We start from the raw sequence: 12,104 nt of genomic DNA, 5'->3' as shown, positions 1-12,104 counted from the left end.
CGGACAGGTGGCAACCCTACTCGTCAGCAAGGCGATACCGGGGCAGTGAAAATTGTGCAATAGGTATAATTTAAACATTCTTTAAATTTCCAAGACAAGTTTTCATCTTTATCAAGAGTATACCATAAGTATTTTTTCTCAATTATAATACAGTGGTATTATTTTTTCCTTTTTTTTTTTCCAATCATAGCAAACAGCTTACCTCTGTGAAACTTCTTTTTTCTTGATCTGTGCAGAATAAAGGTTCCAAATAAAATAATTGATATTAGCAGCACTAACATAACCAGCAAGATCCAAATAATACAGGGTGTGTCATTAAGAGTCACGGGTCTAGAAACACCTAAAACAAAAAAGACAAATCTTAAGTGATATTCACAGACATTTTCATTAAAGTTTTACTTACAGACCAGTTATGCTGGGCCTGTTGAGCAAAATACAGATCAAGCTATATGGCATAGGACTTTGTTAATGTGGCAAGAGCAAGTGTAAAGGGTCAATTTTAGAGGTTAGTTTTTATTTTAAAGTTTAAATATAAGAGTGGTTAACTGTTAAAGTGACTGTAAAGGAAAACATTTTCTTTGAAAAAAATAACAAAAATGTCATACTTATGTAGCACTGGATTTTTTGCCATATAATGCTATATAATAAGACCATGCTATTAGATTGGTATTTGGCTCCCCCTAGTGATATGCAATGTGAATGAGACTTGTTTATATTTTTCACATAAGAGCGTAAGGAAAGTCTATACAGGAAGTGACTTAATTATTCTGTGGAAGGACTCACTTGCCCACAATGCTCACTCAACTACCCATGAACACTAAGTGCTGAACTGCATGCTGGGTAGTGTGATGGAAATATTGGATATCATATTTATATCAATGAGATTCAAGTGGACCATTGCAAGGACTCCAATTTAAACTGCCTTGCCTCATAGGATGTGTATGTGTATGTATGTATGTATGTATATATATAGATATATATATATATCTATATATATAGATATATATATCTACGTGTATATGTGGGTATCTATATATATTTCATATATGGGAATATGTTTCTTAATATAACAAAGCTCACCTTAAGAAATGTAGTTACCTTGATTTGAACCCGAGAAGCCCTAGAGGTGTTGATTAGATCAAAGGTTATTGGCAGACCTTAAGGCATTCATTCTTCAGGGGGCCATTAACATGCTTCCAATACACTGATGGGAATCAGGGAAGGTCCCCTAGGTGGTAATCAACTCACCAGGGGCCATTAACATACTACGGTCGGGACTGTTTGGGCTAGGAGATCAAAGGAGATTGTTCATTAATTCATAGACTGGTAGGCACCGAGGGGGTCGCACTGTAACAGCAATGTCCGAGCATGAATTTTGAGACATCTCTTTCATTTGTGGCATCTTCTGATTGGTGGAGAATGCATATAAAAGGAAGTGGGCTAAATGGTTACAGGCAGTCCAGCCCGAGAACATCTGAGGGACATGCTGTCTGTGTAAAGTATCTATGTCTATCTTTCTTTCTAACCTTTTTTTAATCCTAGGATTTATCTTATAACTTTGTATATCTTGTATATGTCCATTGAAAACAATTATGAGTTTATGCCTGAATTAACTTAGAATTAACTTTGCAGCCTAGAGCCAACACTATAGAGATATATGATAAATTCTAATCATTCTAACCTTCTTTTTCTGTGTAAATAAATGTAATTTTTATCTTTTTTCCCTGTTATCACTCATTTTTATTTTTATATAGACAAAGGTTTAATCACTTATATTTGTATCGTTAATCGTTTAAGTGAGGTATAAATATTTCCGTAACAAATGGTGCCCCAACGTGTGAGGAAGCTTCACGTTTGAGTGATTTTGCGGCTGGAGGACAAGTCTAACTCCAGGAACGGTAAGCATTTTTATGTCTCTGTTTGTATGTCTGTCTCCCCTGTATGAACACCCAAACTAGCAAGCTTCTTTGAACATTGTTTATATATATAACCTTTTGTCTGTACTAATACTTTGATGAGACTGATATGAACAGTATAAGTGAAATAAAATTGTACTGAGAGTGTATGAGAAGGCATCCTGCTCGGTTGGGCCAACACTGCAGGAGGGTGTCTGCGTGAATGATAAGGGGTTCTGATTGGACGTTTGAAGGCAGTGGAAAGAAGTAGGATCTGGGCCTTTCTGCCAACAAGCGCTTCTGGTTGACCCTTGCATGAGTCTAGGTCAAGACGCTTCCCGGTCTTTAAGATCGAATTGCACCTGTGGGCCTAGTACACACTGAATCATCTTCGATGTATGTATCTATCTTTCTGTGTAAACTACTAACTGGGAATCGTAAGCTTTGTGATTAGATCTGTAATGTTGTAACTCCTACAAATCGTATTGCAACTAGGTGTGCATCAGTTAACTACCTCCTGTACTACAAGCACGCATTAGTAATAACCTTTCGTTAAGCATTTCTTTTAGAGTACTTCAGAAAAGTCCACGGGGGGATTAAACTTTATTTAGTTTGGGAAATCTCCAGGCTGATATTTTGAAGGACTATAGCCAGGACAGGGAATTGACCTGGCAAGTAGCGAAAAAAAATCGGCAAGGGTGACAGGGGCGGTACCTGTCAACCCAATTCTTGGTCAGAGAGTAGCTACCTCTGAAGTAAAGGCAACCTGTAAAAAGGTTGGGGGAATCAGTTCAAGGTCCGGAGTCCGTAAAGGATGGGTAATCGAATCGCTTCAAAGAGGGCGTCTAACCGTGGGGAACCATACCACTTGACCCCGAGGGAAGAGATGATAGATAAATATGGACCTTGGGTTGTGAAATATTTGCAAGATTGGGATAGTTGGACTGGGAAAAAGTATTCTAAAAGAGGTACTTTTAAGCCGAACGCTTGGGAAGCCCTGTGGTACAATCACCGCGGGAAGATGACACGAACAAATGAAAGAGATGCGTGGAGCGCGTGGATGGTAGAATCCATGCATAGAACTGATGATGTGAATATTTTTACGGTGGGAGTTAAGGAGAAAAAACACCAGATGATGCTGCGGAGTAGGGACAAGCAGGGACAGCCACTAGAGCCACATCCCCAGAGTAGTGACAGTGATGAACAGGGGGATGATGAGGAATGGCCAGGATTGGGGCCTCATACAGTCGCCCGGTCCTTGTTGGCCAGATACTCAGAAAGTGATAGGAATTGTCATCTATCAACAGATGAAAAAAAGGGGAAGCTACAACTTGCTGCCAAGTTTAACACCCCAGTTAAAACCCCCAATGAATCACAGAAAAACTCTTCCTGTGAAGCATTGAAACCACAGGAAGGAGATAGCACAGCAAACCAGGGGGAGGGAATGCTGGAATCAGGGGAGAAAAGTCTCCCCAGTTCCAGAGACCAGATACCATCAAAAGGGAAACTTTCTTCCCCTCGGACGGAAGACCCTCCCGAATATAGTAATCCCCCATTTACGGGCTGCGAGCCAGCCTTCTCCCCTAAACGGCAGTTAACTAGCAACCCTGCTGCTGTAAGCAATACTGGCAGTTCTGCTACAGAGTACACAGCCCATGTACCTTTATACCCCCAAGTAACTAGCATCCCACAGCAAGGACCTGTGTGGTGTCACTCTGATGGTGAAAGGATATCACCCAATGTGGGCACACTGGTGTACCATGGGACTGTTAATGCCACCCTTCAGGGCACTTTGCAGTTGGATAAAGTGCCCCCACCTGGCAGAAACAATCTTCCACAGTCTTATTGGGATTCTGTGACAGAATCCCAAAAGACCAATCCACAACTGATATCTTTTTCAGATGACTTATCTGTCTATCCTGTAAGAGAACAGGTGGTTTATGACAACAGTGGGAGATCCACGGGAAAGATGACACATCACGTGCCGTGGACTCCCTCTGAGATGAAAGGATTTCTGAGTGTTATCCCCCATCCAAGGACAGATCCCATTAAATTTGCCAAAGAGCTTCTGGACATCCAGGCAAGCTACAATGCAAACTGGGGTGATATGCTTCAAATAATGAAGAGGGTTTGTGAAGAAGGGGACTTGGATGAAATTCTTAGTAAAACCAATATTCCAAGAACCCTGTATGTGGACTCCAGCCATCAAGGAGATATACTCACTAAACAATTAGCACAGTTGATTAAAACAAGTCTACCCTCCCCAGTCTTGGACCAAGGTGTCAGGAGTGATCCAAGGTCCAAAGGAAGATTGTATGACATACTACAATCACTTTAAACAAGCCGTAGAATCAGCTGGTGAGGACATTACTAACAGTGCCCTATCACCCGTATTGATACATAGCTTCATGACCGGGTTGAGAGGAAACATCAGAGAAAAATTGATGACTGCAAATCCAGACTGGAGAGATAAACCCCTCTCCTCTTTGTTGTCACTTGCAACTGCGATTGAAAGCAATATAGCAGATTGGGAGTCACAGAAACCTCAAAGGATCTGCATTGTCACTGATCAGTTGAACAGTGCAGATCTCGGCCAAACACCAAAAGGGAAACCAGTTTGCTTCAACTGCCACAGACCCGGACACTTCAAGAAGGAGTGTACAGCTCCAAGACAGAGTAGGCCACCACGACATGGAGAGGAAATGGCCATGCTGGCATTAAGGGAGGAAAGTTTCCAGTCAGAAGGGATACTTTCTGTCCCGCTTACGGGAGAGGATGTGGAATTAAATTTCACTGAAAGAAGCTGTAGTAAGAGCACGGGAAAAACACCGCAAATCTTTGTGGCCAGGTGGTTAGCTAATCAGTATGAACATTTGAAAGTGCAGATTACATCCCTGAAAGAAGCGCTAGAAATAACCAAAGGTACCATCCGTACTTTAGAAGCTTCTATGTTAAATTCTGAGGCTACCCACCAGCAATTAGTACTAGAAAACAAAAGATTACAGGAAGACGTTCATCAGTTGGGAAAGAGACTGAAGGATGTAGAAGGTGGGGCGAAACCATTATCTGTCAGCTTCCAGGAGCCGTTGGATCAGTTTTTCGATAGAGAAGATAACAAGGTAACTTATTTGGGAAGGTCTGAATTCAGGGGGACGTCCTCCACACCTAGGGTATGTATCAACAAGAATAAATCCCAGGAAGGTAAGGGCTCTTTAAAAATTGCCCCTATATTTTGTAAGCCGCAGGTAAAAGCTACGAGTGCAGAAAAGTCCATCCCACAGTCATCTAAAACAAAGCCCTTTGTTAAGAGATGTTGTACCACTTTAAATAAGATAAAATGCCACTTATGCGGATTACTGGGTCACATTGCGAGATTCTGTCTATCCAATTCCAGTCAAAAAGTCGGTAAGCATAATCCATATAGGACCACAAGACGTGATTTTGAAGTGTACTCTGCACGCTTCGCCACATGGCCTAGAGGTAGGAAGTATGGACCACCTGAGTCAGGGGTCCCATTCCAAACTCATGAGAAGGGGCTAATGAAATGGGATGGATCTCTGAAAGAATTTCAACCTTACCAAACAGATGTTATGGGTTTAAGAAGAAGTACAGGGTATTACAGGAAACATGCTGATATGTGTGATGTCTAGAGTTCATCTATAACCTAGCCATTTGTGTGTGTGTGTGTGGAATATGCAATATATTTTGTGTTGTGTGACGTTTGTTCTCAGCTGCTGACAGCCCACCCAAATGACCCCCCTTCTTTCTCACCAGGTCTGTGAAAAGGTACAGCGAACTGTATTGACATGCAAATGACCTGAGCCAAGATAATTATCTGTACTAGTGAATTGAAAGATACATGTATTAAAATGACTTTGTTTTTCAGGAAAACGGTACTGGAGAGGTTCTTTGTGATGAGGTATTATGATCTGCTGACAAATGGTACTGCTAAAAGGTTTTTTACGGATTGCTAATTTTTTTTTCAACCATGGTGAATACATTCTTTTTTTTTTGGAATTATTGGTATACCATAAAACAAAAAATCCACGTGGTATTAATGTGTATTAAGTAATACATATTAATGATAAGTTGAGCTCAACAATTTTTTGGTATCTTAAAAAGAAAGTGCACTGTTTATGTAATGTAATGTATATTTGTGTTTCATATGCTAATGTATTGTTACAGGTATATAACCATTGGATTATTTTGTTTCTAGGAGGAAAATGGAATATTTATTACTAAATTTTATCAGTGTTTTATTTCTCAGATTTGATAATTGGGTTTCCTGGCTTTAAAGGGCACATCGGTCGGCTCATGTACCCACTACTGTTCAGTGATCCCTCAGTGCTGCAAGGGATATTTCTTTGCCCTTTGGCCAGTTGTGTTTGGTAGCAGAAGTTCCTTGAGTTGGATACACATTATGCAATTTTTGTTTTCCAATTTCCTTCAGATGTGTAGTATGAGGGCCTGCCTGATGGCATACAAGTTGAGAGTGTATAGTTTTGGGAGAGCCTGGAGAAGAATGGTGCAGGAAGATTGTGTAAGATATTGCACTCTGTGTTCTGGATGGAGAGGTCATTGCTGGGAAGGAAGCACCTGGGTATTATTTGGGACATAGACGAGTTTGTTTCTGGGTCCTAAGGAATACCAATGTAACGTTAACCAGGGAACTAGAGGGTTCCTTGAACCTAACCATAGGTAGAGGTGCATTGTATACCCTGGGCATGGTCTCTGAAATCCAGGCACAGGGATGGAGTTGTGTGGGCACGCTGTATTCTCCTCAGTGGATACCCATAGGTGTCCTTCCTGTCCTAGACTCCTCGGTACCTTAACTAGTGGTCTGTGTCCTGCATGACAGGAAGACCAGTGCCCCAGAAGGTGTGCAGCCTCTATAAAGAAACTTGTGTACCTGGTGGCAGGTGGTTTTCAATCCGGGTATTCTGACTATTTCCCATCCTTAGGAAAGAGAGGCTTAATGGAGACTGTCTTTGGAGCTGGAGGTGGGGCACTGGGTACCCTAACACACTATGGAGCTGAAGCTATTCAGGATCATATTGGGGGGGTCTTGTGCTACATATCAGGGAAGGGGTTAGGAAAGCCAACTTGCTCTGTCCAGCATCACTTTGCAGGGACAGACAGGTGGGGGTAGTATCCAGGTTGCCTATGAGTCGTAATAGATTGGTGGATGACTCAGTTCCAGGATCGTCAAAAATCTTACTTGCACTGTTCTCATCCCTAATGGCAGGGATGGAACATTGTGCAGATATCACGGTCAGTCTGGATACTATCCTATCAGACTCTACTGGATTACACCCCGGAGTCCATCTTGTTCTGATGGTTTGAGTCTGGACAGCCTCAGATGACTGGTACTGATGAGTGCTAGAGGAAGGTAGGGGTTGTGCTATTGGAAAAGGCAACAATGCTGGCACGGGGGGGGGGTCATGTCTAATGGATGCCGGGGTAGTGTCCCAACTGGTCCTAAACAAAGTTAAAACTACTTGAGACTGGAGACCAGGGTACTGGTGCTAGTATCACATGTCTAATGATGCACCGTCTTCAGCATCAGATTAAATGGTACTCAGCAGGGTACACTACCTCGGGGAGTCTATAGTACACCTCCTCTGGCCCGTGGCATGGATATAGCAGGAACACCGGGTTGTACCCCGATCACCCCTGAAGAAAGGTTTTATAGCAAACCTGACATCCCCTTACACCTACAGAAACTTCCTCTGGTATTTGGGGCTGAGTTAAAAGCTTGGCTGATGGATTTCGGACAACAGGATGAAATATTAAATGTACTAAGAGATGCTGAGAAACAAGCCACCATACGACTCACCCATGATCAAAATAGATTAATCCAAGTATCCCACGCTTTAGACGCAGACGCTAAGATTTCCTGGTGGGAAAGTTTATTTGGGTATAGTCCGAACGCTACAGCTTTCCTAAACATTTTGCTCCACCCTGTTGTTGTCCTAACCTGTGCAGCCTTATTGCTTTTCCTGATGCAGGTAATAATGTGCATTACTATCAGGAGAATGAATGCCAAAGCTATGAGAATGTGTACCTCAACAAGATATCTTCTCACAAGGAACAGAAAGGCCACTAACTCAGAAACAAATCTCTGAGGAAGCCAGATCCAATCCAGACCAGTACAAAGAAGTTGCGCATTTAAGAGAGGACCCTAGAACTATATTTTTCTTGTTCCAGGGATAAGCCTCTTCAATTTTTAGTAATAAAGTGCAGTCAGGTTTACCTAAATTCCAAAAGTTTTAATCTTTTTTTTAATTTTTTTTCCTCTCCCTTTTGTTGTTAATATCTGTGTACCTGACCTGCAAAAATACTGTTCATGGGAGAGGAGTTTTTTTAGAAAAAACATTTGTTTTGTTTTTATTTATTTTTTTTTTATTATGTTTTTTGTAACCAATGTATTCATTCTTTTTTATATACAGATTCAAGGCTCTTTAACAGTCTTGGTTGGAGCAGCGTTCAATCTGTAGTTTTTTCCATCTTTTGTTCTTTTTTTTCATTATTATTCCCACTATTTTTCCTGTTCATTTTCATTACTCACCTCTCTTCTATTCCTTTTTCTTCTTTAATATTATGCTCTCTGAGTTTTTTCCTTTGATTTCTATCATCTATCTTCTCAAGATAATGTAACTAAGACATCAGTCATATCATTTTTGGTTTAAAAAAAACTTATTTTGACCATATTGTTAACTAAAGTATCCCTGAACATCCAGTTTTATGTCTTAATGTAATTTCACCTCCCCTAGTCTACCTACTACTTTAACCTGAGCCCCGTGAGCAGGTGTGGTGAACCCAGGGACCTGGCAATAACAGACAGTATTGTCTATCCCTACCATCAAGGGCCATGGATGATACTGGCTGTTGCTCAGACTCTGTACCCTGTGGGGAACCCACTCTACTCGTCCACATTACACCCTTTATGAGTATTTAGTCTTAATGGCCAACACTCTGCTCCTGTCCAGCATTTCTCCAATATCTGTACACTAACGTTCTCCTCTCTCTTTTTGTATTCATGCACGACTGTCTGGAGGCCTGCCCGACTCCACCTGAAGAAGCAGCGACCACCAAGTTATTTCTTGAGATAAATGTGTCACGAATAAGACTTTCCTGGACTTTCCTTCACCATGCTGAAAAGTGCTGTCTCGCGGTCCGATCCAATCAATGCAACCATTACATGGTCTTACAAAGATACAGGACTAGATATGCTAGGATCCCGCCATCAATGTTGGAATTCCGCTCCTCCAAGGCAGAGGAGTGATGAAACATTGCAATACAGACACTCATGGTTTGGATGTGAAGTCTCCAATGGACCAAGATTTCTTTGCTATCTTAAGCCTACTTTGTTCCGGCGTGTTCAAGAAAGGAAGAGGAGGCCGCAGTGGTGGTGGAGAAGGGTCGGGGCTTCTGGGCTGTTGTGGGTGGGTGCAAGATCATTGAAGGAGGACATAAGTTCAAGAATGAACTTCAGGGGGAAATGTGATGGAAATATTGGATATCATATTTATATCAATGAGATTCAAGTGGACCATTGCAAGGACTCCAATTTAAACTGCCTTGCCTCATAGGATGTGTATGTGTATGTATGTATGTATGTATATATATAGATATATATATATATCTATATATATAGATATATATATCTACGTGTATATGTGGGTATCTATATATATTTCATATATGGGAATATGTTTCTTAATATTACAAAGCTCACCTTAAGAAATGTAGTTACCTTGATTTGAACCCGAGAAGCCCTAGAGGTGTTGATTAGATCAAAGGTTATTGGCAGACCTTAAGGCATTCATTCTTCAGGGGGCCATTAACATGCTTCCAATACACTGATGGGAATCAGGGAAGGTCCCCTAGGTGGTAATCAACTCACCAGGGGCCATTAACATACTACGGTCGGGACTGTTTGGGCTAGGAGATCAAAGGAGATTGTTCATTAATTCATAGACTGGTAGGCACCGAGGGGGTCGCACTGTAACAGCAATGTCCGAGCATGAATTTTGAGACATCTCTTTCATTTGTGGCATCTTCTGATTGGTGGAGAATGCATATAAAAGGAAGTGGGCTAAATGGTTACAGGCAGTCCAGCCCGAGAACATCTGAGGGACATGCTGTCTGTGTAAAGTATCTATGTCTATCTTTCTTTCTAACCTTTTTTTAATCCTAGGATTTATCTTATAACTTTGTATATCTTGTATATGTCCATTGAAAACAATTATGAGTTTATGCCTGAATTAACTTAGAATTAACTTTGCAGCCTAGAGCCAACACTATAGAGATATATGATAAATTCTAATCATTCTAACCTTCTTTTTCTGTGTAAATAAATGTAATTTTTATCTTTTTTCCCTGTTATCACTCGTTTTTATTTTTATATAGACAAAGGTTTAATCACTTATATTTGTATCGTTAATCGTTTAAGTGAGGTATAAATATTTCCGTAACAGTAGGTAATAAAAAGGCCCAGTGCGGCCATCTTCGCTCTCTTCTGCTGGGATGCGTGGCCTACCTACAGGAATCTGTGTGGGAGTGTTCCGAAGAGCGCGGCCTGTTCGGCGCAGAGCGAAGTGGATGCCACAGAGAGTGTCTTGCCACAGTGTGCCGGATAGCAGTGTGATTGGGTCGGAGGATCCAGAACACCTGACTGAGCCAAACGAGAGTCCCGGTCATCTTGCGGAGTGGTGCAGCGTGACGGGGCCGGCTGGCAATAGGACGGAGTTCACCGGAGCAGAGGCATCCAACTTTTCAGTCCTGTGGTGAGGGGGCTGATGCCCAGAAGTTATATAAAGCATCTAACACGCTAGAGACTAGTATCACAGTGTTGCTGAGACCTGCAGTTCCACAGAGAGGTCTCATTTTAGATTGATGAGTTCAACCAGGTTTTAAAGCTCATATTCCACTAAGTATTGACTGAGTGTTCGGGCGTGCTCTCACAAGAGGAAGCTATAGAAGTGTCGCATAGCCAGAATTGCTGTCATCCATCATTGTATGATACTTTACCACTTGCTAAACCTTTGGATTACAAACACTGCAGTATAATAGCTAGCTGAAGAAAGAAGATCAGAGACTATACCACTCATTGGGAGATCTTCAGTTTCAATCACATGCAAGGACTGTATTACACTTTAAGGGGAGCTCTTGAACAATTATACAGTGTCGTATTGTTTATAACATTGCATAGTGTGTCTTTATGGCCGGACTGGAAGTGGGAAGGTGCCCAGTGTAAAGATCTTATCACCCTGAGCATTAGTCCCACTTGGAGATGTGCCTGCAGAGGTCATTTAAGTAAACCTTGAGTGTTAACCATTTACATATACTCATTTCATTATTGTGTTAAGCTTGTGTGTTATTACAGTTATTGTAATTACTGTTTGGACCAGCTTCAGTAAATCTATAGTTTGGTTAGAACAACAACTGGTGTGAGGTTTTCCCGGATATCCAGGTAACGGCAAAGGTACAATATATGTATATTGTTATTATTGGGTTGTTCCTTATTATTGGGCTTCACACCAACACTGTTACACAGCTGTGTCAAGTGGGTTGAGCCAAATTATTGGGAGTGGAAAAGCAGAGTACAGGCCCAATCAATTACCAGCACCTCCTTCGGGGGTAAGTGCTACACTTACCTGCTCTGTGCAGTGGTTTTGCACAAAGCATCCCCGAACCTCTTCTTCTCAGGTCCCTCGCTGGCGCTCTGGGCCCCTCCTCCTCGCTGAGTGCCCCAATAGCAAGTCACTTGCCATGGGGAATTTGCACATGCTCACTCCTGGGGCGGCTTCGCCCCACCCCCTGCTCCTGACTCACTGACTGTAATTGGCAGCAGCCGGAGCCAATGGCTCCACTGCTGCATCTCAGCCAATCAGGAGGGAGAGACCCAGGAGAGCCTTGTTTGGTGTTGTGCACACCACTGGATCGGAATCCAACTCTGGTAAGTATTGGGGGGGGGGGGGAGCTGCACACTTGAGGTTTTTTTACCTTCATGCATGAAGGTAAAAACCTTCAGCCTTTACAACCACTTTAAGGTCAGACAATAGGTTAAGTTAATAAGTAGGAACTTTTTTTTTTTTTTTTTTTTTTTTGTAGTTGTTTGCAGAAAACTACAGCAATGAACATTAACATGCTATGCAAAATTGCATATGAGATCCCTGGTCAAGAGGAAGCAGGTCTTACCGGAAC

General features: G+C 41.8%; 1 protein-coding gene across 1 annotated transcript in view; it reads right to left on the bottom strand.

Annotated features, from left to right (window-relative positions):
* Nucleotides 1-12,104, bottom strand: part of TNFRSF17 (TNF receptor superfamily member 17) — a 233,420-nt gene that overhangs the window by 91,593 nt on the left and 129,723 nt on the right. The window contains exon 2 of the mRNA XM_073591169.1: nt 203-340. Coding sequence (XP_073447270.1) covers nt 203-340 — 138 coding nt within the window. The remainder of the gene's footprint in view (nt 1-202; nt 341-12,104) is intronic.

Source organism: Aquarana catesbeiana, linkage group LG06 (assembly GCF_042186555.1).
Source record: "Aquarana catesbeiana isolate 2022-GZ linkage group LG06, ASM4218655v1, whole genome shotgun sequence".
NCBI lineage: Eukaryota > Metazoa > Chordata > Amphibia > Anura > Ranidae > Aquarana > Aquarana catesbeiana.
The sequence above is the reverse complement of the archived record's forward strand: the minus strand, read 5'-3'. Positions and strand labels throughout refer to the sequence as shown.